Genomic DNA, 27,608 nt, shown 5'->3' on the forward strand with positions numbered 1-27,608 from the left:
CTCCCTGAGTAAAATTAGTTGTACAGACAATAAATATGATGCCGTTCATGAAATGGAGAGACAGTTGGAGGAAAACTCCTAGATCCTGGAGGAGGGAGAACTGGATGTGAAGCCGAGATGACTGAGCAGTTCGCATGAGTAAGTGGAGGGGGGTAGAGGAAGCTGCCTTCCAAAAACGGCAGCTACAGAAAAATAGGGAGGATGTTTCCTAGGAGGTGGAGGAGATGTAATCCCATGGGAAACTCAACTGACTTTTCTCATGCTGTTCCCTCTGTTGAGAATGGCTGAAGCCGAGAAGCCAGCGTCAGAAACTAAAGAAAGGGAAACAACAAGAGGCGAGGTGGAGGATAAGGGTACAGTATTGAGAGAGGAATGGGTGACAACTCCACGATTTTCAAGTGAAGCTGAACCCCCAACTTCCAACTTCTTGTTTACGTAGCAGTGAACTGCCTAGAGCTGTTTTTTGCAGAATCTTAGAGTTGACCTCAGGCATGTTTGTTTGACTTCAATCACTGAAGTGTGTTTCAATTTCTTTGTTTCATGATACCCTTTCTTAAGCTTATGTGAATATGTGTAATACATTTTCAAATGTGACATATGTTAATTTTAGGCATATCAGAGTAAAACAGTCACTATCAAGGGAAATCTGAAATCTGCAGGGTTTGATCTTCCTCTCAATACTTTGACATCAAACAGTATGTCCCATACTTTTAAGAAAAAACGTTTGTGGTATACCTGCAAACCATGGGAGATCATACGTGTTCCAAAGTTGCTGTTTCTGAAACTACATTACTCTCAAACTCCTTGGCTGCCTTTTTTTGTTTGCTTGTTTTGCCTTTAATGGAGTTTTCTTTACTTACCTGAATAAAGTGAAGACAGGGAGGACCAGAATAAAGAAAGCAGTCACAATCAAATTAATTTTGCTACTTATTCCTACTTGGCCACCAAGATACAATAGATGTTGAGGCTATGAGTAGGATGAGGGTTTGTAATCATTTCCATAAATGGTCACACCCCATATTAATGGACAGATGGCCCATGTGGCAAGAGAGCTGGTTGGTTAATGGAACAGGACTTGCTGTGCCCAGTGCTGAATAAGCTCACCAGCATCCAGCCCGAGATGAGGCGGGGAAGTCCGGGAGGCTTTGTCTGTCACTTGCAATTACCCAAGATCAACCAAGGTAAGCTTCTTGTCCTGACTGCTGAAAAGTTCTCACCCCAAAGAATCCTACCTTCCCCGATGCAAGATGGAAACTTGCTCAAACACTTAAAGCTATTCTCAATGAGAAACAAAAAAGAGGACCATAGATACAAAGTAGGATCCTTTTGTTTATTAGAAACTATTTCCACAAACTGAACAATCTGGAGACTGAGCACCCATACACTGTGTATGTAGCTCTAGCAAATCCTACTATTTTACTCTCCTAGCTCAGATTCCTTTGTAAAAAGTCAGATGCTGCTGATGTTCATGAGGCTTCTCCTCTGGCACCAGAGTAGACAAGATAACCTGAAGGGCTTATCTGCAACAAAATGCCAAGAAAATGTTGGGTACAATTTACAAAACATAATTTTAATGCGTAGCTGAGCTCGCAGGAAGGTAATGGAAACCCCCAGGAGTCAGAACGCCAAGGGGACAGAACTCTGGAGAATGAAGCATAAGTGACTGCCGTAGCTGCCTTGAAGGTGGAAGGGTATGGTAGGACGGGGCTGTTTTAGGAAACATGGCTTTGAATGCCCACACAGGGAAAAGTGGCAGAAACCTTTGGCCTTGCCTGCGGGTTGTTGGAACTAAGAAACCCCTCACACAGACACATAAATTGGGGATTATCTAGGAGCAACACAGCACCTTGGGAGATTGAGGTGGGAGGACTGCTTGAGGCCAGGAGCTTAAGACCAGCCTGGGCAACATAGCAAAACCCTATCTCTACAAAAGTTTTTTTAAAAAATTAGCCAGGCATGGTGTCACATGATACTTGAGTAGTTCCAGTTACTCAAGAGGCTGAGCTGGGAGGATTAACCAATGTCTAGGACTCACAGGGTTTTGAAGTTTAAATATACACTACCCTTCTATTTTGGGAACTCAAAAAATTGTCTCTAAGCCTATACTATCCCTAGGTGACCTTGCACAAGCAAATCACAAATGTCTACAGGACCCATCCACAAGCCAGGCCTCAGAGGAGTCCCACAGATACAGCCTTGCTAAAGCTTGAGTGCACAGTCCAAGAATTAATCCATTTAAACAATCTACCCCTTGGCCTACATTTTCTCCCCACTCTTTCCGGTTACAAGTTACCCTACCCTGTGATACAAACTGTTCCTCTCATGCAGCAGAATTAGACCCAAAGTACTGTTTTCCCTTCCTGTATCCTATTCCTTGCCTCCTTGACAGCAGTTCCTAAGTTCCTTATAGCTCCCCTGCATTGTTTATACTTAAAATACACCGCGTGCTCCCACAAATAATACACGCTGGTTTGCAACCTCAAGCTCACAGGTGATGGGAATAATGCCCACGATGAAAGCCTGTGAGCCAGCTCACGTCAGAATCAAGACGAGGGTACAAGTCCTCGGGCTCCTGGCTCCTGCTCTTTCCACTTCACTATTTTGCTTCTCTCTTGCAGCCAGTATTGGCAATAGTAAAATGAGTCTCACTTCTCCGATAACTCACCAACCACGTTGGAGAGAAAGTATCTGAGAAGTCAGTTGAAACAACCACCACAACAAAAACTAATTGCCAAGACAGATGATCCTTGAATGGATAATTGCCACTTGATTGTTTATTAGAGCCATGGCTCTTGTATGAGACTGGTGAGGGCAGGTGTCGGGATTACCTTTCAAAGGGTCATTCAGAGGGGAAAAGCTACCTGTGCTCAAAAACAACCAATGAGAGTCTCTTGAATCACCAGGAAGCTGAAAAGCCCAGAGAGTGCGGGCACGGTGAAAGGTTGGGGCAGTGGGGCCAATGACATAAATAAAGGACTGTGTTTTAGGACTCTAGGAGCTCATCACCTAACAAAGTGCATACTCCACACTCCCTGCAGAGGCTGTGTTGCCGTCTGCTGTGTGCGTGAAGGTGACAGCCCATCCTGCTAGCATTAGCACCACCAGATTGCTGTCAGCATCTCGAGGGCAAGGCCCATGTCTGATTCAATAACCTGTATTCTGAGCACTCAGAAGAGAGCTTGGCACACTGTCAGTGCTCCCTAAAGAAGTTAAATGGATGCTGCATAATCAGGGCAGCCCAGCAGCGTCGGTCCAGAGATAAGGGAGTGACACCTGCTCCCCGACGCAGTATATCCCGTACACCACAGCTCTGAATGTCCATGTTCAACTCATGCAGTGGTGGGGAGGAGACGAGAGACACCTGAGACGGGGCACCTCTGAATGATCCCCACACAGCCCCCTAGGAGACCCTGGAATGGACTCGCTGACAGCAGCCACCTATCTCATGGCTCACACATCCCTACCCTTCAGCTTATGTTGCCTCCCTGCTCTTTCCTGCTAAAGTGGCCCCTGCTGAATGCCGCCAGCCACAGGGTCAGGGTCATGCAGCTTTCCTCCTGAGCCTGATCCACTGAGGTTTCCACATGCGTAGTCATGGGCTTTGCTATGACCGAGCTGCGGATGCCTTCTTCCCTTTGAGGCCAGAAAGAGCCCACGGGAGCTGGCGTGCAGATGGGCAGCGCTGGCTCTTCCCTGTCAATGTGCGGATGGCAGAGGCACAGTCCTGGCTGGTACCTGCTGGGCCTGGGGGGTCACCACAGACCCGTCTCTTCTGTGGTTATCGTGCTTCGCCTGCCGCTGAGTCTCTCTGAGGTGATGCACCTCCTGTCGTTGGCTTGGCCCTCCAACCCAGACCGCATACTGTGGCCTCTCAAAGCAATGTCTCCTGATACTCAGGCCAGAAAGAGAAGGGAGGAGAGTGGGGAGGAGAGGGGTGGAGGTGATAGCAGAACTTCCTTCCAGAGTCTCTATATTCTTCTGCGTTGTTTGAACAAAACAACTATATACCATCTCTGCGATTTAAATTCAAATTTCAATGAGAATTAAAAGTTGAAGCTCAGGCCACACTGCTGTGCGTTTTTTAGTGAGATATGTTTGACTCAAAGCATATCAAGGCGCAGGAAGAATTTTTTGCCGGGCAGTATAACCTAGGCAGAGAAAGGTTTTTGTTTCTTAAAAATACTTTCCATGTCATTAAAAAAAAAAAAAAAAGGCCAGGAGTCGAAACTAGACCCTCCTTCGGCCCCATCCATGGACCTAGCCAGTTGAGCAGGGGTCCCAGCCCTCATGCCATGAGGTGCTGGGGAGAGGCAAGGGAGCACTGGTGCTGCTGCCATGCTCGCCAGCTGAATGCAGGACCCAGGAGGAAGGCCCAGCCCCAGTCGGGGTGAAGCTGCTGCAGACAGACCCTACTCTTCATGGTCAGACCACACTCTGAGACACAGCTCAACCTCTGCACAACTTTCCCTATGAGCCCAACTCAACCCATCCCAGTCCGGCCCAAGAGGTGTCATCATCATCACACTGAGGGCCAGCTGCCCCATCACAGAACAAGCAGCCCCGACCCAGGAGGTAACCAGAAGCAGCTTTGCTCCTCTAGAAACAGACTCCATGTGAGGCTCACTGCCCTCCTAGGGGGTCTCCATGTGTTCCCTTCCCCCATCCCAAGGGAAAGTCTCCAAGCCTTGTCTTTACAGAAGGGAACATTGAGACCCAAAGAACCGGGCTGGCTCTGTCCAGGTCACAGAGGCACAGCCAGAACCCTTTCAACACCAACCCCTTTGAAAAGACATTTCTGGCACCTAGAAGGGATTTCTGTGCTCAGAGCCATAACTTCACTCTTCATACAAGAAAGAAATTTCAGTTTACTCAGGACATGCACCCGAAGTGAGGTCAGAATTCCCCGATTTCATACCAGTAGTTTATTAAGGAAGCCAGGCCACCAGCTGTCATTCTGAGGCTCTCAAGAAGGCAGCCTCAGGTAGAAATACCACAATCCTTTTCACTGATGTTTCTCCTGCTTTTCAGTAGCCTCATTAAGAAATGAAAATTAATTAGGACCTTATTGAGAAGTCCTTTTAGTTGTCGTGGTTAAGAAGAAGGTGCTCATCAGCTATCCTAGGTGGAGTCCTCAGCCTCCCCCCAGAAGAACTTGTCTTCATGGACCCAAACATACATTCCCAGCAGCAATGAAGAGAACTTGAAATCTGCCTTCTCCTGGGTTCCCTTCCCAGGAAGCAATCTTGCCCTGGGGTGGGGCAGGGGTGGGGGCAGCAGGACTGCAAGGCAAAAAGAGTAGGGGAAGGACCTCACATCCAGGGTGAGGGGCTATCTACCTCGAAAGAGCCAGCAAGGAACATCTGGGGAAGGAGAGCAGAGGCCCTTTGTGACTCTCCCAGATTATTTCTGTGTGTAGGTGGAGCTCCAACCTGAAAACCCAGCAAGGAATTGGACTGGGGTCAGGGAGGCAGTGGCAGGAAACTGTGGACCAGCCAATTCATGGACCAGCCTTACCTGGCCCGGGGTCTGCTTGCACCACGGAATGTGTGCAGTGGCAGGGAAGCTGTTCTCCATACTGATCAGAAGTCTGCCTCCTGGAATGTCTTTCCTTGGGCCTGCTTCTGAAGGCCGTCCAGATATGTAGGGTCCAGCCCTACAGGGCTTAGCGGATATTCTCCCCATGTGCGGAGATGAGAGATTGTAATAAATAAAAGGCACATGACAAAGAGATAAAGAGAAAGCAGCTGGGCCTGGGGGACCACTACCATCAAGACGCAGAGATGGTAGTGGCCCGGAACATCTGGGCTCGCTGATATTTACTGCATACAAGACAAGGGGGCAGGGTAAGGAGGGTGAATCTTCTAAGTGATTGACAAGGTGATGCAAGTCATGTGATTACAGGATAGTCCGCCCTTCCCTTTTAAGTAGCTGAAGCAGAAAAGTCAGCACACAACAGCGTTTTCTTCTCCGCACTTACAAGGAAGATCAAAGACTTTAAGACTTTCACTATTTCTTCCACTGCTATCTACTACAAACTTCAAAGAGGAACCAGGAGTAGTACGGGAGGAGCATTAAAGTGGACAAGGAGTGTGACCATTGAAGCACAGCACCACAGGGAAGGGTTTAGGCCTCCGGATGACTGCGGACAGGCCTGGATAATATAAGCTGGTGGAGCAGAGCGTTCCCTGACTCCTCCAAGGAAAGGAGACTGTCTTTCGCGGTCTGCTAAGTAACGGGTGCCCTCCCAGACACTGGCATTATCGCTTGACCAAGAAGCCCTCAAGCGGCCCTTATGCGGGTGTGACAGAAGGCTCACCCCTCTTGCCTTCTAGGTCACTTTTCACAATGTCCCTTCAGCACCTGACCCTATACCCACCGGTTATTCCTAGGTTATATTAGTAATGCAACAAAGAGTAATATTAAAAGCTAATTATTAATAATGTTTATAATAGTGATTGATAATTGTTCATGATCATCTCTATATCTAATTTGTATTATAACTATTCTTATTCTAACAATTTTCTTTATTATACTGAAACAGTTTGTGCCTTCAGTCTCTTGCCTCGGCACCTAGGTAATCCTCCGCCCACACAGATATTTGAAGCCAGTGACACTGTCCCCCTAAAATGTCTCTGGATTTGCCGTCAGGGTTTGCTGTAGTCTGAGTTTTGAAACTTAACCTGTGATCTGTCCTCCAAAGGACAGCCTCAGGAACGTGGGGAATCTGATCGCCTGTATCCTACCTCTGTGTGAGCAGAGGAGCTGCTTTTTGTGGTCAGAGTGATAATGCATTTTCTATTTCATTTAAATGGACTCTCGGCCTTCTTTCCAGATTAGTAGCAGGCCCAGTGTCTCTCCTGGGAACACCCTAGTCCCCTTGGGTTGTCCCAAGAATCGCTAGAAGTGGCTCAGTCCTGTTTCCCCTGGGGAAAGTCCAAACCTCTCCATTCTCTTGGTGAGAGTTAAGAACCAGCCACAATTGTAAGCTGCCATTGCTTCTGCTGCTTCCATAGGGTGTTGCTGCCAACCCACTGATCCCAAACAAGAACAGACATTCTTGCCCACAAATAGGGTGGTGTTCTTGATGGTTCAGATCCCCACTAAGGTCATGGACACACACCGAGCTGCTCTAATCTCATCTTTTAGGCTCATCTATGGGGCCAGCCAGAGCCCTCGCGGTCATGTCATCTCCCTGGATAACCTTTCTTTGCAGTGGCCCTCGGCTGCAAAAGCCTAAGAACAAATCCAGAGGAAGCTGGCCTCCCAGGAGGAATGCACATGGAACCACCCTGTATCCTGGGAGCTTGGAGTTTTCGTTTTGTCCAAGCTCGCAGGGCAAGGCTGCCCACTCATCTTGCAGAGGGACACAGCTACGAGGGGGCTTCTCTGGAGGTTCTCCTCTAAGCAAAGATCCTGGTTTGGGCTCCGATCTACACACAGAAGTAGCAGGACCCTGCAGCTTTGTTGACAAAACATTTGAAAAATGCACCCATGCCACCAGGCCACCTGCCTGTTTCTAGTAATCACTTCTGGTTGAATTCTTTAAAAAAAAAAAAAAAAAAAAAAATTCTTGAAAATAAGCCCTTAAAACGATGTTTAAGAAGTCTACCTCTCTCACAGTCAACAGTACCCACTTTGGAAATGGATCATCTCCCCTTCCTGACTGCCCTGGGGGATGAGGGTAAGGGATGATAGGGCCCCTTGTGAGATGATGTTTGAAATATCTGTGTCATTGTCCTAACAGAACAGATGCCTCTCTGTCTGCAGGACACTTACTGGGCCATAGTCACTCATGCATGCATTCACAGTATGGTTCATGCACACACCCTGTCTGGCCCTTCCCTAATGGCTGCAGCAACCCTGCCAGCCTGCTGGAGGTGGCATTGGCCAGGCTGGCTATCTCAGGCCTCTAGCCATGGCATTAGCCAGTCAGCACAGACACAACCCCAAAGGTCCACATGTCCAGGCAGACATAACGTGGCTGGAAAGGCAGCTGCCCCTGCCCTGAGAACTGTTAGTCCAAACTGCACCATTCTGTAAACGCACCCACCATACCCCTGCATTTCACAGATCTTGGTTAAAGTAAAACATTCCATGGGGGGTTGGGCCATGAGAAACAGCCTGACCAACCACCTGACTTTCTTACATTCTGCCGTAAAAAAGTATAAAGAACATCACATTCAGCCAGAACAAGGGCCAAACCACCTCATCGTGGGAACATGTTATCTACATTTTCCCAGGTTACATGCCCCCCAAGATCCCTCCCACCCAGGGCTATAATTGCCCCAGCCTGTAAGCAGCGGTGAGCACTGGCATTAAGCGGGTCCCCCACCTCAGCAAGTCTTGTGCTGAACGTAGAACCTGCATTGCTGTAGAGCCGCCAACTCCCTCTCTTTCTTTAACCCTCGCCTTCCCTTGAAAAAACCTAATGAAGATGTCTCACAGCTAAACCTTAGGAAACCATGACCTTCACTGAAACTGGCTGAGTTTAAGCAGAGGCTCTTAGTCATGGTCAGTCTCCCCTCTATTTTCTTTACTATACTGAAACAGTTTAATAAAACTGTTTCACCTCCCTTGGTCATGCTATGTCCCTTGGGGGATGAGCACACCTGGCTGCTTCTCCAGACACTAGTCCCCTCCCATTACCAGCTCTGGGGTGGGCTGACCACCTTCTCAACCATCCTGGTCAGCATCCTAGGTTCTATCTCTTACAGCAAGCAACCAGCCTATTTCCTTGAATGCCTCCTTCACTGTTTCTTTGAGGCTAGAGTAATATAATGCTTTTAACAGTAGAAAGACTATAAAAAATGAAGTTATCAATACTCAATAAGTGAGTACATTCTCCCAAATAAATATTATATGTGTTGCCATAAAAAAGAATGTGGCAGATCCACACAGTCTGATATAGGAAAATTTCCATGGCATTGGGTGGGGAAAAAATCTAGTAGGTGGATTATAATTATGTTTAGGAAAAAATATGAAAGGGGAATACGAGACTTATTTTTTGCTCATACAGACATTAAACTGCAACAGTAGTTAATAAGTAGAATTTAAAATAGAGCACAAAAGTCTCCTCTCTAAACATGATTATAAAAAGTACAAACATAGACTAGTCTGTTTTTCTGTCATGAAAACCCATGTACTCACCACTTACATCTAAAACTACATTTTGCCATACTGCATTATAATTTTTTTTTTACTGAACCATTTCAGAGGAAATTACTTCAGATGTTGCATCTTTAAACTGTTGAGTTTGCATTGCCTCAACATATTCCCCTACAAGATGCCATTAACACCCTAACACAGTAAGTGATTCCCCAATACTATATAATTGAGTGCATATAAAAATCTCAGTTGTTTCCCAAATGTTGTTGCTGATCACCAGGGGCTTGGTCCAGGTCCTGTTGCTCACCACATAGAAAGCCAATCACTGTGGCAACAAGTATTGCCAGGGAAGAAGATTTTATTTGAGTGATGTCAGCTGAAGAAAAGGGAGACCAGCCTCAAATATGTCCCTTCCCACCAACTAAAATTAAGGGTTTATATAGTGGGGAGGGAAAACAAGAGGGGCAGGGACGAGGAGTTGGTCAATAAGGCAGCAGGCGGTAGTATAAGGAGGTCCAGCATCTCATTGTAACCACAGGTGGGAAAACAGGAATGAGGCAGGGATAAGAAGTTGGTCGAGAAGCAGCAGGTGCCCCTCATTGTCCAGTGGCAGTGATCTGGAAAATCAGTTCCTGGTATCATTCAGGAGGCCTGATGGTTGGTTTCCCAAGAAAGGAACTGAGATAAGACAAATGTAAGTTTTCCAAGCTTCAAGGTTTTTGTTTGTTTGTTTGTTTTTAATATGGAACCCTTCACCAATTTGCATGTCATCCTTACAGGGGCCATGCTAATCTTCTCTGTATCGTTCCAATTTTAGTATATGTGCTGCTGAAGTGAGCACTTTTCTTTTTTTTTTTTTTTTTTTAGACAAGAGTTTCACTCTTTAACCCAGGCTGAGGTGAAGTGGCGCCATCTTGGCTCACTGCACACTTCACCTCCCAGGTTCAAGTGATTCTCCTGCCTCAGCCTTCCAAGCAGCTGGGATTACAGGCATATGCCACCACGCCAGGGTAATTTTTGTATTTTTAGTAGAGATGGGGTTTTGCCATGTGGGCCAGGCTGGTCTCGAACTCCTGACCTCAGGTGATCCACCCACCTTGGCCTCCTAAAGTGCTAGAATTACAGGTGTGAGCCACTGCTCCCAGCCCAAGCTTCAGTTTTATGAGAAAATTCGGCCAGTTTCAATGTTTATTTTATTTGGTTATTCAAGTCTCTTAACATTCTTTTAATCGAAAACAGTCCTCCCACCAGCCCTCCTTCCCCAGCCCTTTTTAAACCCATAGCACTGAAGAGACCAGGTCATTGTCTTATAGAATATCCTTCATTTTAGATTTGCCTGATTGTGTCTTCATTCCCTAAGCTTCCTATAAACCAGTAGTTGGATTTAAAGCCTTGATAAGGCCCAGGTGGAGGATTTTTGGCAAGAACACATTCCAGTTGACACTGTGTACTTACTTCATGCTGTAACTCTCATCTGGTGGTTTCATTATGGGATCTACTAGAATATACAGACAATGGGAAGATCATATACAAAAACAGAACTCTGACCCACAGTCTGCAGCAACCAGTCCAGGAAGCCAAACAACTCCTGTAGCCTTTGGTCCCAAATGGCCAGGACTTGATCAATACCTGCCAGCTTCCCTAATTCTTGCCTCTGCTTTGAAAATCCTTTAGTAGGACCAACCAGAGAAGGCCAAATATGCTTCCCTAACCAATCACATAGGATACCCTGCTTCTAGTTAGCTCACCCACAGCCTCCAGATGCCAACAGCCTTTGATCAGGGCTCACCCGAAAAGCCTCCCCTTTTCCCACCATAAAGCTTTCTCACTCCCCTGATTGCCTTTGAGTGTCTGCAGTGGCAAACGACCATGGCTGACTCTCTGGGGATGTACCAAGCTGAGAACAAGTAGCTGTTGCTCATTCTCATTTGGGTGGTCTACAATTATTACAGAAGTGAAGCGTGATCACAGTTAAGGTGGTAAGAGACCGTTTACACTGTCGATGAACTTCAGACTTTTTACTTCATGCCTTGCTTATACTGCTTGGATGTTTTCCATGTGCCTATATTAATATTTACAATAAAAGCATGATTTAGATTTTCATTTAGAATTTATCTTAAACAAAGGTGTCAAATATGCAATTTTAAGTCAAGTTTTGCATATTTGGCTCAATATATCAAAATAATGTTCTGTAGTTTTAAAATAACAAGGTTTGTTGCTCTTTATATTAGACATGTAGTTAATTACATTGATCTCATAAAAATAAGTTTAATTTTAATTTGAATAAAAGAATGCCACAATGAAATACTGACCATTAAAAAAAAAAAATAAAGGACCTTAACCCTGGGCAAACATATAAAAGCATATGAAAGTCACCCAGTATAATGTCTGACACGTAGTAGGTGTTTTGCAAATATTAGAGCCCTTTCCCATGGTGGTGCACACTGCACAAGACCAGAGAAGTCCAGACCTTTTATCTTTCTGGTCCCATCCAGTCATCACCCATAGTGAATCCCGAAGGCAGCATCTCCACCCACAGTGCTAGAGGACCACCGACTCCTCCTAGTTCTCAGGGGAAACCTCCCTGCCATCTTCTTCTTGGTGGCGGCCAATATACATTTCTTTCTTCACTTCCCAGGACGTTTGAAGTACTTGGTGTCCCTCCCTCCAAGCTCCTCCCTTCCCTTCAGGTCTCAAGGTCTCATCCAACACTTCAAGCTCAAAATATTACATAAGCATCAAGGGGGTGAGCCCAGACAGGCACTCTTCCTTGTCCAATTTCGGGAGAAGATCTCTATTCCCTGTGACCCCAGGATATACAATGGCTGTTCTACACTCAGCAATCACTACATGTGATTCCCAGGGCAGGGGCTGCAACTCTTCTGCTAAGAGCCCACAGAGCCCCAGGGCTCCCCCACCCCCACCCCATACACACACACACCCCAGTCTTCTCTGTCTTTCTTGAGGACTCGTTAGTGTTTTGGTAGTACCTTTGCCAGGGAAGCAGGCTCTCCGGGATGCACTTTGAACCTTACCCTACTGACATGGACTTGCGTTCTCTTACCTCTAGGCTCCTTGCCTGGCAGTTCTGCATTTTCGGACTCCCCTCCTCTGACGAGTCCATTTGCCACCACAGCAGTAACTGCAATGGGGTCACGACACCTGTTTTCTGTGTTATGTGGAAGAAAAATTAAGATACTGAACATTTATGTATGCTACCTTCTGGGTGTGAAGAAGGGAGCAGGAATTCACATTTGATTTAGCTGGTATCTGCAGAAAGCAGCAGTAGGGATTAAGAAATGGATAAAAATAGTGTTACTTTTTGGGATGAAGAGTGGCATGAGACTGATATCTATATATATGTATCTATATATCTGTACATAGATATAGATACTTGGAGGCGTTGAAACCTACTTGATTTATTCTGATTATTTAATACACACTGATGTAACTGTGATCCCAAAGTGTGCAAAGTTAAAGCCTTCAACTGCAGCTGAGGAGAGAGCAGGAATTGTACACCTGGGGACGGTGGTGAGTCAGGAATGACAGGCAGGTGGCCATGACCAGGGCAGCCTCCTCCCCAGGGCCAGTGACAGGGGAGTGGCCTGAGGAGCAGGACCCAAGGGTAGCCCAGGGCTGGGGAAGGGGGCAGAGACCTCCCCTTGGCCTAGGTCAAGAGCTCAGAAGTGCCACATGGCTGAGGGGGCAGCGGCCCTGGAAGGGCCAGAGGCAGGGCCAGGAGAGCACCATTTCCTGGGGGGCTGGGGGCACGGAGGCGTCCTACAGGAGAAGCCAGGAGGGGCTGCCTGCCCCTGGGGTGGGGGCCAGGCTGGAGGAGCAAGAAAGACCTAGGGCAGGTGCAGGGCCTGAGAGTCCAGCTGGCCGGGCTGGGGGCGCTCCCAGGGCAGCCTGGCCCAGGGAGCAGTCCTGACTCTGCAGGGGATGCTGAGCAAGAGGCCACAGACCCCTCAGGACCTCCCCTCCTCTCTCCCTAGAAAGGAGCTGGGGAACCTGTAGTGCAAATCTGTGGATCACTCAGTGATGGAGGGAGACTGTGCCCGAAGGTGGACACTGGGGTGCACCCCCTCCACCACCTCAGCTTCCACTGCTGTCCTCGGTATAGCCGCTTCTCGTAAGAGTGCAGGCCATGGACACCACCCTCAATCTGGACCGACATGGTCCGCTTCTCAAACTTGAGGTCTCCTGAGTACATCATGGATCGAAGGACAGACAGGCTGTGGGTCCCGATATCCTGGCAGCCATGCTGGATGCCCACTATGAGACAGGGCTCGAACTTCTGAATGGACCCTTTGTCCTTGATGGAGCCCAAGACACACTGTGCGATCTTTACCTTATCCCCCTCGCTGAGGGGGGATTTCTGGCTGCTTCTGCTCTTCTCCATGGCATCCAGTGAGCCCATGCCCTGGTACTTCTTGAGCTGCACCCCGTCTGAGAAGTACTCGCCAGGTGCCTCCACGGTGGTGGCCAGCAGGGAGCCCATCATCACTGTGGAGGCTCCAAGGGCCAGGGCTTTGACCACATGCCCCATGGTCAAGATCGGCTATGATGGGCACATCAAAGCACTGGGCATACTCGGCCACCTTGTACACAGCAGTGCCCTGGGGCCAACTGCAGGCCTTCACTTCCTGGGTGATGCAGATGGAGCCGCAGCCCATGCCCAGGCACAGCCCATCCACACCAGCATCAATCAGGTTCTTGGCCTGGGCTGCTGTCACCACGTTCCCCCTAATCACCTGGAAGTGGGGCTACTTCTGTTTGATGTAATGCACCATGGTGATCTGATACACTGGGTTCCCTTGGGACGAGTCCAAGACTATGACATTGACGCCCGCCTGGGTGAGCAGGTCCAGGCAGTATTTGTCATCCTCACGGGTGCCCACAGCTGCCCCCCACAGCAGCAGCTTGTGGCAATCCTTGGAGGTCAGAGGGTAGTCTCGATTCTTCTTCAGGTCGGTGTGGGCAATGATGGCCACCAGCTCATCACGATCACTGACAATAGGCAGCTTCCCTTTCTTGCTACACTGCAGGACCTCATTTGCCTCTTTCAACGTCATGCCTGTTGGAGCCACCACCAGTTTCATCCTTGGCGTCATTATCTCACTGAGGAAGGTGGTGTGGTCCCTCTCAGCAAGATGTCCCTTGACATCTCGGGAGGTGACGATGCCCACCAGCTTGCTGCCCATGGTGCCCGTCTCAGTGAGGAGGATACCAGAGAAGCCATGCTGCATCTTGGCCTCCAGCACATCACCCACGGTGTGCAAGGGGCTCAGCATCACGGGGTCTGTGATGAAGCCCTGTTCAAACTTCTTGACCTTCCGCACCTCGTTGGCCTGGAACTCTGGGGTGCAGTTGTGGTGAATGATACCAATACCTTCCATCAGAGCCATCCCGATTGCCATGTCAGCCTCTGTCAGTGTCCACAGGGAAGGAGATCAGCGGCGTCTTCAGCCCTTGCGGGTCAGGGCTGAGGTCAGGTCCACCTCATCAGCTATGAAGTCTATGAATCCTAGGAGAATCAGGAAGTCGTTGTAGGTGAGGCCGTTGGCGCTGGTGAAGAGCTGCTGCGCAGTGAGCCTGTCCTCGGGCACGTAGCCGGTGCCGCTGCTGATCAGGCAGTCTGCAAGGCTGCTGCGAGACCTGCAACGGACATAAACAACTGAGTGGCCACCTGCACAGCCACACTGCCGCCACAGGCCAGGCAGGCCAGGCGGGCCAGGGGCAGGGGCTCTCATGTATATATTTTTTATATCCCTTCTATTTTTGGGAAAAAAAAATGCCCCAGGAAGGTCTGATCACCAAATCCTTCCAGAGAGTGGTCTTTCAAGCCAAGGCGGTTTTCAGTCCCACCCACTGACATCATCCAGTCCTTCATTCACCTATGTCGACCCAGCTCGGAGGTGTGACCTGCGAGATCCTTCATGCAATCAAGAAGTCAGGCCTCCACCTGGTCCTGGGGGTCATCTGAGGCCCGCAGTTTTGGAAGAGGAACTGGCTCCCCACTGTGGGGACATGTACCATGCCCACTGTGGGCCTGTTTTTCATCCCTGAATTCACCCCCCACAGAATGGTTCAGTTGTCATATCTAGCTATCTAATAAGCTTGAGGGCACTGTGTCCCCTGCGGGATGTCCCCATGTCAGAGCCCACATGCTTGACCATGCAGGCTGATGCAGTGACAAGCACGAAATATCGTGATTATAGTTCCTGCTCTCCTTTCCAGGGCTTTGAGCCCAGCACATGATGTTGTGTGTTTCTTGTTCCACCAACTGGCTGCTGTGGAATGACTAGGAAACCTCTTGGATGAGGGTGGCATCTGGGCACAGGTCAAACTTTCTGAGAGTCTTTTTAACCTCTTTCGCTGCAGCCAGGAATGGCTGGATCTCTGCTGCTGCTTGCAGGGACTGTCCCATCCATACACGGGTCTGTGCTGGCTTTTGTCACCTGGGCATGTACGGCCACCATCTTGCCTGCTCAGCTAGTTCCATCCCTGGGTTCTAGAATGATGTCATAATGATGCCCATTATGACAGATCAGCCCAAGGCCGCACGCTGACCTAATCAATAAACAGGTGGGGCAGAGCTGTGATTAAGAAACTGAGTCAGTCAATTCCCACTTGTGAATAGACAGCATGAAGGCTTTAAACCTCTCTGAACCTGATCAGCATTGGCAATGACCTTCTGCAGATCCAACAACAGCACAGAAGAACATATCATCAGGAATACATTTGGATATTGACACAACTTCATCCGCAGTCGGCTTGTCATCCTGAGCTCCCTTCCCAGGCAGCGTGGATATTGCACTGGATTTTGCTGACCAGGGAGTTGGGTTATAAGCGGTAACTCTAACCTCTTAATACTAGCAACATTGACAGTACCATATAATCCATCTATTACACCACACAGGAAAATCAAGCCCAGCAGTACAGGACAGAAGAACTGACTCCAGCCAGGATCAAGCATTGCTTTGGCATTGTTCTCCAATACCTGGGCCTTTCTTCTCCAATTGTTGGGGTAACCGGAGTGAGGAGCCTGAGGGGACCCAAAGATGTTCTCCTGGTAGGATTCCCCGCCATGGTCTTCTGCATTTGTAGACATTTTGATTGGTTCCATTTCTAAGAGCCAATTATCTGTGCTTTAACGTGAAATAAGGAACCTGCCTTCTGATCTTCAAGAATATGTACATGGACACACAGCTTTCAGATTCAACTCTGAGATTTTTGGTTTTAAACAAACAATTGTGTTCATCACAAATGAAGAGTCCCTCAAGCAGCAGCCTCCTGGAATCACCTGCTGAGTCCAAATCTTGTAGCCCTTAAAAATACTATTTTTACAAAGTAATAAGTATTTAGGGTGCTATGAAAAATGCAATTCGAAAAAGTACATTGGTTTTTAAGAACAAGAGGAACTATTTAGAAATTATACAATATATTAACAAAAGTAAATATTTAATATATCTCAAACACAAAAATGTAAAAACCGGTTACCAAACATCAAGAAAAACTTAAACTTGTAAAATGCATTTAAATGTATTTTATCTTCATTCTATTATTAGCAGATAATCTTAATAAAAATGAGCTGTTATTTAAAGCAAAATATCATGTAATTTTAGATTTATCACTTTCTATTTCTATGGAAAAGCAACACCAGCATGCATTGTTGCTGAAAGTGAAACAGTTTTCTGATTCTGTTCTGTTCCACTCTGCGTTCTGAGATGTGTATCAGACACCAGCCACACACCCTAGATGTGCTCGGGGCACAGCCTGGCCCCACACAGCACTCTAGTCTGCAGGTGGGCACCTAAGGCCCTATCATTCCCACTTCTTATTGTCATATTTACTTATTTATCAGCACCTCTATCCATCTTTAAATGACTTAAGTGAGAGTACATTAAAGTAGCTTAGATGTTCCTAAGCTTCCGCAGAGCACGTCGCATCTGTGACAGCAATTCAGAAAAAGAACAAATTTTATTTTATTCTTAATAGTACACAGCATAAGAGAACAGCTTAGGCAGTTTACTGTAACTGATGGTCCTGATGTCCTTATCTATAAACTAAAAACTCCCCACAGAAGCTTCTGTAAGTATAATGTTAAGTAAGTCTGTAAACACAAATAACAAGAATGCAATCCAAGTGCTCAGTTATGGGAAACTGGTGAAGAAAGTTACTGGTAAACCCACTGTGATGATGATGATGTGTGTGTGTGTGTGTGTGTGTGTGTACGTGTCAGCTTGGCTCAGTGACAGTCCTTAGTTATTTAAGCTAGGTGCTGCTGTGAAGGTATTTTGCAGATGTGATGGATATTAAGAGAGTATCCTAGGCTGGGCACGGTGGCTCACACCTGTAATTCCAGCACTTTGGGGGACCGAGGCAGGTGGATCACGAGGTCAGGTGGCTCACGCCTGTAATCCCAGCACTTTGGGAGACCAAGGCGGGTGGATCACGAGGTCAGGAGATCAAGACTATCCTGGCTAACACGGTAAAATCCTGTCTTTACTGAAAAATACAAAAATTTAGCCGGGCGTGGTGGTGGGCACCTGTAGTCCCAGCTACTTGGGAGGCTGACGCAGGAGAATGGCATGAACCCAGGAGGCGGAGCTTGCAGTGAGCCGAGACCACACCTTTGCACTCCAGCCTGGAGGACACAGCGAGACTAGGTCTCAAAAAAAAAAAAAAAAAAGAGTATCCTGAAAGATCTGGCTGACCCCGACATAATCAGTTGAAAAGTTTTAAAAGCAGAAGCCTACAAAGGCCTTAAAAGCTGAAGCTTCCCTGAAAAAGAAAAGAAATTCCACCCATGCGCAGTGGCGTCTGCCGTACTTGTGCCTGCGGAGTTCCATTCTGCTCATTCTCTTCCCTCCTGACTGCCCATAGACAATAGCTGTGGTCTGTGCCCATGACCTCCCTGATTCTGGACTTGCTTAGCTAGCACCCACAATCCAATTCCTTTAACAAATTTGTATATATATATGAAAAATACTGGTTCTTCCTCTCTAATTAAAGCCTGGCCAACACACCCCAAAATTAGAAGGGGATGCTGCTGTTAGAAGGAATAAGGTATACATTTTAGGCCTTTCAAGACTCCAATAAATGATAGTAAAATAATAGCAAAGACAAAACTTACTTTGGGGTTAAGAAATCACAAATTGATACATAAACTTAATTTTGCTCCCCTATTAAAATCCTATTATAAAACAGTAAACATAGTAAAAGAATTTCTTTTAAAAGGACACTAATTTAAGAAATACAGAGAAAGCAGAGAGGCAACAACCACAAAATCATTTTGGAAGTTGAAAAGCAGAGACCAGTGGCAAATTCCTTAACAGACCTGATAATACCACATCCAAAAACAGCAGAAGAAAATGTTAAGAATCTTTAAATACACAGAACTGTGGCATTGTTACCCCACAGAAGTTGGGGTGGAGGGGACGCTTAAGTACAGAATGGGTAAAAGCTGGGCGAGAAACCGATTCCTAGTTTCCAAGCCACAGAGCTACAGCCTTTTCCTCGACATGGCCGAAGCTAGGAGGTTTATTCTCTAGAGAGTGTAAGAGGGGTCTGGAACTAGGGGATGCCAGCACGGATCCAGAGAATGGGCGCCACACTGAAAACAAAAGGATGAAGTGACCACATGCTGTCATGCTGAATGCTGAGTGCGAGGAGTCCCAGCCTTCTTCCCCTACTGGGCTCAAAGATGCGGCCAGGCCAATCCTTCCCGTCACATAGGAAGGGGCCCCTTGGGTAATCTGGCAAATCTCTGAAGACCTAAAGAGACCACTGCTGCGCTTCCCCAGTGAATAGCCCAGCTAGACCATCCTACAGTGAAACTCAAAAGACTCAAAAGACCGCACTCTCACCCATTTGATCTAGACTTTTACATTTCCCAGGCTTCATCATTAGTCAACACCCAGTGATTACCTGACACCTGAGGTTAAAGCCTCTCATGTGCAAAACCAAGACAACAAACAAAACAAAACAAAACAAAAACTTAGAGGAATTGGAATTATGTGGGATGAAGAAAAAATATACTATCCTCAGATAAGATATTGTATTCATGAAACAAGTACAGGAAGATATAAAAGAGTTCTTGGAAATTAAAAACATGTTAGCAAAACTGAAAAACTCAATAGAAGGGACTGAAGGATGAAAGTTGACTGCATCTCCACAAAATAAGAGTAAAATGACAAAACGACACTGGAGCAACCAAAAAATGAGGGAGCTGGCTAGACCCAGGGGCTCACACCTGTAATCCTAACACTTTGGGAGGCCAAGGTGGGAGAATCATGAGGCCAGGACTTTGAGACCAGCCTGGACAACATAGTGAGACCCGTTTCTACAAAACATTTAAAAACTGGCTGGGCGTGGTAGCGTGTACCTGTAGTCCTAGTTCCTTGGGAGGCTGAGGTGGGAGACCCGCTTGAGCCCAGGAGTTGCAGGCTACAGTGAGCTATGATTGCACCACTGCACTCCAGCCTGGGTGACAGAATAAGATCCTGTCTTAAAAAAAAAGAAAAGAAAAGAAAACGAGGGAACTGTCCCGGATCCCCAGCACATAAATAACTGAAGCTCCAGAAACAAGAGGGAAGCGGTCTGCAGCAGATGCCCACAGCCCTTGCTGTTTTGGCTCTCAGGGTCTGCGTGGCCACCCCAGCCTCCGGACTCCCAACCCAGACATAAAAATCCACACACCAGGATGAACAGACTTTGCTAGTTTTTTGTTTGTTTGCTTTTTTGAGATGGAGTCTTGCTCTGTCACCCAGGCTGGAGTGCAGTAGCACGATCTCAGCTCACTGCAAGCTCTGCCTCCTGGGTTTACTCCATTCTCCTGCGTCAGCCTCCCGAGTAGCTGGGACTACAGGCGCCTGCCACCACACCCGGCTAATTTTTTGTATTTTTAGTAGAGACGGGGTTTCATCGTGTTAGCCAGGACAGTCTCGATCTCCTGACCTTGTGATCTGCCTGCCTCGGCCCCTCAAAGTGCTGGGATTACAGGCGTGAGCCACCGCGCCCAGCCACACTTCGCTAGTTTTTACTTCGTCCAGCCCTGTTCAAGAAGAAGATGCATAGGAGAAGATAAGCCCAGGGACCCTCCTGTGGAGAAAGAATTCAGATCCGTGGCTAAGCTTTTCTCCTCAAGTGTTTCCTCACAGGAAACAGGTTCATCGAAGGAGAGGAAGACAGGAAAATCAAAAGAAGTCAACATTCCCAGAAAAATAGAGAAGAGGTGTCAAGATGACAGCTGGCACCAGACCCCGAAGGCAGTGATTCTGGTTTGGAGCAAGGATTCAGGACAGACACGTCAGGAGCCACTGGCACCAAGATCTCTGCGGGCTTCCTGCAGCTCAGCTGAAGACAGGTTGCCCAGGTGATCCCATCCACATTCCTTCTACTCGGCTTATCTGGACATGATGGAAAAGCTTCCCGCCCTCCAGATCAGCTGCAGTCCTCAATCCATCCCACAGCAGTGCTCGGCTTTGACTTCCTCCTGAAATCGAAAGGTCAGCTGTGGGGACTGCAAAAACAGAACTCGGCAGCCGGCACCCTCCATCCACATTCTTGCCAGATGATCAGGGTCTCGTCCATGGATAGGGCGGCCCTGATGGTGGCAGCCCTGCTACACCCAGGACTCATTCAAGCCTTGCCGCTCCCTGGCTTCCCCAGAAGGGCCCCTCGTAAATTCTGGGGGAAGCCAAGGTCCACTCTGACCTTGAGATCACATTACGTTCTCCAGAGGACTTCATTCAACTTTGGGAACATGGTGCTTTCCCCACACAGCTAATCTGTGCTTCATGCTCAATGTTTTTAAAACCGAACAATATGTGAAGAGCAAGGAAATTATGAACTACAGGTCAGGCTAGCGCTTACTTTGGTGGAGGGCGTGGGGCATTCAACTGGGTGAAGGCATACGAGTGCTTCTAAGGTAGTGGTAGTGTTCTGCTCCTTAAAGATGGAAACGCTATCCATTTTTCTCTTTAAACTATACATTTATGGCCAGGCACAGTGGCTCATGCCTGTAATCCCAGCACTTGGGGAGGCTAAGGTGGGAGGATTGCTTGAGCCCAGGAGTTCAAGACCAGCCTGGGCAACATAGCAAGATCCCATCTCTACTTAAAAGCAAAACTATACATTTATATTGGATATGCTCTTCTCTAGGTATGACATCTTTCACAGTTGGGGGAAAAAAAAGATAAAAACACACAGTAATAGGGAAAACTAAAGGGGAACCATCAGGACTCCAGAGACTATATTCTATAAAGGGAGAGCAAATGAAATAGTATGGACGGACAAGAGAAGGCTGAGGGAAGCCACAGGCCAGAAAAGTAGCAGAAGGGGCAGTACAGAAGGTCCGCCCGCCATAGAGCCCCCATCCGCTGAGGTCCACCATTCACACACGAGCACGTGCGCCCTTGTCTGCAGTTTATGTTCACTCTGCATCCCTTCCTGTACTTCATGTTTCTCTTCATCCTTGACATCATGACTCTTGTGGCCCTGTGTCTCATCAACCCCACAGGAGGCGGCAGCTCAGCTTCCTGGAGCAAGCCTCTGGTTAGTCCACTGCTGTTGAGCCTCAAAGCTTTGTCTCTGCTGGAAAGAAAGGCCTGAGGCTTCTGGCTGGTGCTCGGCTTCTCCTCCAGAGCCGCTCAGGGTCCGCGCATAAGCATGAGGTCTCCTGCCTTGAAGCTGGGGTTTCCCGTAACCTCTGCTAGGCCAGGAGCAAAGTCAAGCTCCATTTGATTCCTGTTGCCCACCCGTATCACAGAATCATAGCTGTTAGCATGGGAAGGGGCCGCAGAGGTCATCTCGTATTCAATTTCTTGGCCTCATGGCTGGAGTTGAAAATCTGCTTTTCCAGAATGATATGAGCCAGTGTGAGACAGACACCATCTCCAGGAGGCCCATTTGGCTGTGCCCACAATCCCGCCGCCCAGCATGGTCTCCATGTGGTGTAAATAAGCCTCTAACCCACCAGGGTACAAATCCTCTCAGGGCTGCTTGACAGCATGTCTTGGGGCTGCCCTGCAAGGCCCATGTGTCCAGAAAGAGCAATCTTAACTGTTGCTTAAGAGTTAAGAGTTAATCTTAAGAGTGACTTAACTGCCTTCCATTTGAAAAAGACATAGGATTTCCCCCCCCTTCTAATTATAAAAGAAAACCAAGGTGGCTGTAGAAAATCTGGAAATTACAGAAAAATCTAAAGAAGAAAATAAAATTACAATGGCAGAAGTGCAACTGTGAAAGTTTGGCATCACATCTGAGCTAGAAACCAGCCCTAAAACCACTAGCCACTGCCCCAACCCCCACACCCCCATCTGCCCAGCCAGTGACTTAAAATTGATGGTGTTAGACCGGGAGCAGTGGCTCACACCTGTAATCCCAGCACTTTGGGAGGCCGAGATGGGTGGATCACCTGAGGTCAGAAGTTCGAGACCAGCCTGACCAACATGGAGAAACCCCGTCTCTACTAAAGATACAAAATTAGCCAGGCGTGGTGGCGCATGCCTGTGATCCCAGCTACTCGGGAGGCTGAGGCAGGAGAATCACTTGAACCCGGGAGGCAGAGGCTGCGGTGAGCCGAGAGCACGCCATTGCACTCCAGCCTGGGCAACAAGAGCGAAACTCCGTCTCAAAAAAAATTAAAAAAAAGATTGATGGCGCTGTTGCCCACTCTGAGGATGGCGCTGGGTGTGGGCTGTCAAGGAGGCACAGGCAGGCCTTGTCCCTACAGACACAAGGGCCCACTCCAACTACCAGAGCCCTGCACAGCTCTGTGACACCCCGTACCCATAGGTGAGATCAAGACTGCAGGGCCATGGTGGAACTTTACCCAGCAGGAAATGATGAGGGAGGCATCCACACCAGTCTGCCCCCACCAGCCTGGCCACCAATGCAGTTTGAGTGAGGCTTCTGGAGAACATTCTGCCCCCAAGTCCCTCCAAGAAAAAGGATTGGAGAAGGAGGGCTCTGCTCTGCCCCAGGCCTCAGACCTGGCTTCCTGCAGCTAAAGGCCCAGCCTGCAACATGGAGTTCAGGCCCACGTGGCCTGTTCTGGGAGTCCAGCAATGCTGGGTGATCTCCCAATGTGATGCTGTCAGGTGCCACAAAGCAGCCCCCATTCAGGTGGGGCCGTTCCCAGCCGGGGGCCCCAGACAGGGCCCTGACTGAGAATGCTGCCCAGAGCACTCAGCTCACTCCCTTTTGCTTTTCCCAAGCCTGCAGAATTGAATGTGAGGGCCAGAGGGCAGGCTCTGGGTCTCACACAGATGGGCAGCCTGGCTACAGTCACCAGCTCATGCCACACTGGACAGATGGGCGGCAGGGAAGGGGAGGAAGAAGTGAGAGAGAGGCTGACGCAGCAGGTAGCAGGGACGTGAATTGTCATGTGAGCCAAAAAGAAACTACACAGCAGCCAACTCCAGCTACGTGCTGCAGAGAAGAGCAGCTGTCTCAAGTTTAGAAATACAGGAAAGCTGACCGACTAGGAAGAGATTAAAAACTCGCATCTTCAAACACAACCTTACAGAAATTGACCTTTATTTGTTGTACTAAAGCCTGTTTAACTTTTGATACAAAGTAACATTTTAGTACAGAAAATCCCAGTCTGTCAGCTCAGTACCTGTGTGTGCACACTGTACCATCTCAGTCCCACTCTGCCTGCAACTTAGAAAACAGCCCCTACCCCCAGAGGGTCTGCGAGTTAATACCTTGAGAATAGTCTACAGTTTTTCATAGTTTGTCTGAGCTAGAAAACTTGTACCTGTAAAACAAAGGACAGCATTGAGGACTGAAACTTGTCTCTTTTTTGAACAACTGTGCAAGAAAATATATCCCTTTTTAAAAAACATCAGTATGGCTAAACTACAATCTAGTGTCTAGAATTACAAAGAATAAAATGAAATCAAAGATTTCTCGCTAGTAAAATGAAATGTTAGGAACAGTATTAAAATATAGGTCCTACCCCAATGACACTTACACAGAGCCCAATACAGTACCTATTATTAACAGGACGCACAGCTTAAGGAGGAACCACATCAAATCTTCAGCCAGACATATCCAGCCTCAGAAGTGCAAAAAAAAAAAAAAAAGCCCAAACGAAGACACCCACATTGAGTAAGGTGCATGCCGTGAGTGCTGTAACCAAGATTAAAAAGACCTTAGTTTTTCTTTTTAGACTGTTGATAGTGACAATAACCATTATGCTTCCCCTAAAAGCTCTCAATTCAATGTCTGAAACATGAATGTTTTCATATTAAAAGGAACTGATGTACCTGCCACCCTCTAAAAGGTTTAAGAATTACCCTGCAAACATTGCACTGATGAAGGCTGTCACGACTTACAGAGCCTAAGGAGGACCCAATGGCAGGCATCAGCACAGCTGACACCACCTGGACCCCACCGCGGCCCTGCCCACGCAGCTCTCACAGAGCAGACACAGTGCTCAAGTAATAAGCACAGATGGAGGAGAAACGAGAGGCTGTGGAAGGCAGGAGAGAAAGGCCGAGAGACGAGTTTGTAAGAACACCAAAGTCACCTTCCCCAGTGTGGGAGGAAAATGCCAAAGGCACTGGTTCTGCTGCCACAGGCAGTCTGAGCACCTGCAGTTGTGACGTCCTTCCAGGAGAGGTGCCACCGAGGAGCAGGAGCTTTGTCAAAGCTCTGGTCCCACCAACAAGAACCTCCCAAAGCAAAGCAGCCCCCATTGAGGTTCCAAGGTCGTTTTGCTGAAGACGGGAATGAAACCAACACCAAAGCGACAGGGGTTGACAGAGGGGGCAGGGGCTGGGCACCAGCAACATGGAGCCGTTCAAGTAAACATAAACCACCAAATACTTAGAAAAGGTTTGTAAACGAGTGATCCAAAAGGTTCTCTTTGCAGCATCTCTGATCAGCTGGCTAAAGAAAGGTGGGTGCTGAACCCGTCTTTAGTGTTATCTGTTTTGTGTTAAAGAACACGTGTGACAGGGGCAGAGGGCGCGGGCCTGGGCCTGGACCGCACACAGCTGTGGCCCTCTGTCTACAAAGGAGGTGCTTCTGGGTCCTGGTTCCGGATCCTTCCCCTGCATGTTCATAGACGGACAGACTTCTACTTTGAGTCGCTAGAAAAGAGCTGAGCCTGGCGTCCCCTCAGGCGGCCAGCTGCAGTCATCCACAGCACAGCATTCTCCTAGAGCGGGCAGGCTGGAATCCACAGGACTTTATTTTGTTCTTGATTGACCATTGCCAAGATCTGAGTGCAAATGCTTGACAGGGCTCCTCCCTGGATGACCCCTGCAAAAGAGACCCCCAGACACATGTCATTCAGCTCAGAGTTAAGACCCCAGGTTTGAGGCAAGGCAGTACAGTTTGTACTCTTTCTACTGTGTGGCTGTCTGCTTTGAGCTACTTGGCACTCTGCTCCATCCCCACCTGACTCACCTTCACCAACAAGAAACTGGGAAAGAAAATTGCCCCTCGTGAATTGATCACTCACATATAAACTGCCCACCCCACTGCAATAATACCCTGGGTTGGGTTTGCGATGGTTGGGGGAATCCCAGGGCATCAGAAAGAAGTTTGGAGGACATGTAGCGGTGGTCTAATCGTTAGCAGGATTCTGCAGGAAACGACCAGTTTAAGGAGCCAGACAGCTCATGGCCAAGAGGAGAGTCACAGCACGATGATGACTCCAACTCGGGCCAGCTCTGTACTATAGGAGTTTGACGCTGGGGTCTATAGACAGCAGGCCAGGGGAACTCCAGTGTGCTCCACAGAACAGCACCTGGACACAAACCAAGCCCCCACTGCAACAAGCCACGCTCAGAAACTGACAGTGAGTGTTTAGAAATGGGACGTTTCTAACGGAGTGCTATGGAAACGGGACGTCGTAATTTTATGTCTGTTGAATCTAACAAGAAAAAAATGGAGCTTACCTTTTCCAAGTTTTAGAGTTTTAAAATTTTCATCTCTCTAGGAATTGTCAGTGTATTTGGCTAAATACCAGTCTGTGAGGAATTGGAAATGAAAGTACACATATGCGCGCACACACACAGGCATGCACACCTGCACATGCACATACCTACACACACACGGGCACCAAGTCCAGGTCCCCGGACTAGATCATAACACTCTCCACAATGCAATTAGAATCCCTGTCCCATCCTCTGTGACTGCAAATGCTAATACCCTGCAAATGACAGACTTTCCTCAAGAGGCTGAATGAAGGCCGGAGGGTGAAATAGAACCACACTTCATTGAGTTTCACTTTGAAGACCAGAGATGGTAAGGGGGCAGCAATTTTTTTTTTTTTTTTTTGCCAAATCCCACTGCAAAACTGGCCTGCCCTGGAGGGTGCTAGGGACAGATGGGCCCCTAGCCACTGCTGGCACACTGGGGGCTGCTGCAGTCCCTGCCATGCCTGAGGACACTGTGGCTGCACTAAACGGCACCTGTGCTGCGAGACAGACCCACCACTGCACATGTGGAAACGAGTGGGCAAGCCAGGCAGGACCTGAGGCCAAGATCAGTGAGCTTAACATTCAACCCGTGAGAATCCTGACACTGGCCAGGGGCTGCAATCTGAACACCTGACTTGTCAGCAACGTGATCATGACGGCACTTGGGAGCATGTAGGCAGCACGGGCTTCTCCACAGCTATGAAAACTGTCTTAGGAAGCCTCTGCTTCCTTCCCTGCTGCCTGCTCCCCGCTCCAGGCCCACGCACACCTACCTGTGAAGTACCTGCTGTACTCCTGCTCAACCTTCTGCGCCGCCTCAAACTGCTCTTTGGAATGCCTCTGAGTCACCTTGTCCCTCAGGTAGATGGGGTCTCTCTGCTCCCTGTGGGAACAGCCCGACACCAGGCTGAGCACTGAGCCTCCTCCAGGCCCTCTTTCCTTCCTCTGTCCAGGCTAACAGGGGCCCCATCGAGGCAGGGGTAGGCTGTAGGGGGAGGCCCCACGTGCTCCCCACATAAAGTGCAGCCACAGTCTGCAGGCTGTGGGGGAGCTCTGGGCAGAGGGCGGAGGGAGGGCACCCCAGTGCATGCACTTGGAGCAGACGCACCAGCAGCCCCAGCACAAGTCCCAGAAGGTCAGCAGCACAGAAAGCCAAAATGGAGCATGGTCTTGGTGAGCCATTGGCCCAACCAGCACAGGAGCCGAAGCTCAGCGAAGGCAACAGCTCCTGAGTCATGAGCCGGCTCGGGGCTGAGTGGGACTCTGCCCAGGCCACCGGCTCCCCTGCTCCTAAGCAGCACGTAGAGAGGAAAGGGGGCTGGGGCAGGAGGGGAGCTGCGCAGACCAAGCTGGCCATGCCCAAGGAACAGTGGCAGCACCCAAATGGCAGACGGGCGTGGGGAAGGGGCTGCGCTTGGCTGACACCACCTCTGAGTGGGGGACAGGGCCGAGAGGTAAGGGTCATTTTCTACATGTGCTACCTATTTCAAGACCCTCGGCCCATCTCTCATTCCTCAACCCCCCACCCCAACACACCCTGCTCCCCACTTGGGCTCC

General features: G+C 48.5%; 1 protein-coding gene, 1 non-coding gene and 1 pseudogene across 4 annotated transcripts in view; all 3 read right to left on the minus strand.

Annotated features, from left to right (window-relative positions):
* Positions 1 to 1,943: 1,943 nt before the first annotated feature.
* On the minus strand, positions 1,944 to 23,490 carry LOC105465969 (inosine-5'-monophosphate dehydrogenase 1 pseudogene; annotated as a pseudogene).
* LOC112423909 (U6 spliceosomal RNA) lies at positions 9,842 to 9,946 on the minus strand. Its single transcript, XR_003014515.1, has one exon. It is a non-coding gene; the product is annotated as a U6 spliceosomal RNA (small nuclear RNA).
* A 145-nt stretch (positions 23,491 to 23,635) lies between the features above and the next one.
* Positions 23,636 to 27,608, minus strand: part of LOC105465968 (discs large MAGUK scaffold protein 5) — a 149,067-nt gene continuing 145,094 nt past the window's right edge. For all 3 annotated transcript variants that reach the window (XM_071068791.1, XM_011714643.2, XM_011714644.3), the window contains exons 31-32: positions 26,825 to 26,934; positions 23,636 to 25,386 (exon numbers count right to left, since the gene is read on the minus strand). In XM_071068791.1, coding sequence (XP_070924892.1) covers positions 25,283 to 25,386; positions 26,825 to 26,934 — 214 coding nt within the window. In that variant the 3' untranslated portion in view covers positions 23,636 to 25,282. The remainder of the gene's footprint in view (positions 25,387 to 26,824; positions 26,935 to 27,608) is intronic.

The sequence above is a fragment of the Macaca nemestrina genome, chromosome 9 (assembly GCF_043159975.1).
Source record: "Macaca nemestrina isolate mMacNem1 chromosome 9, mMacNem.hap1, whole genome shotgun sequence".
Taxonomy (NCBI): domain Eukaryota; kingdom Metazoa; phylum Chordata; class Mammalia; order Primates; family Cercopithecidae; genus Macaca; species Macaca nemestrina.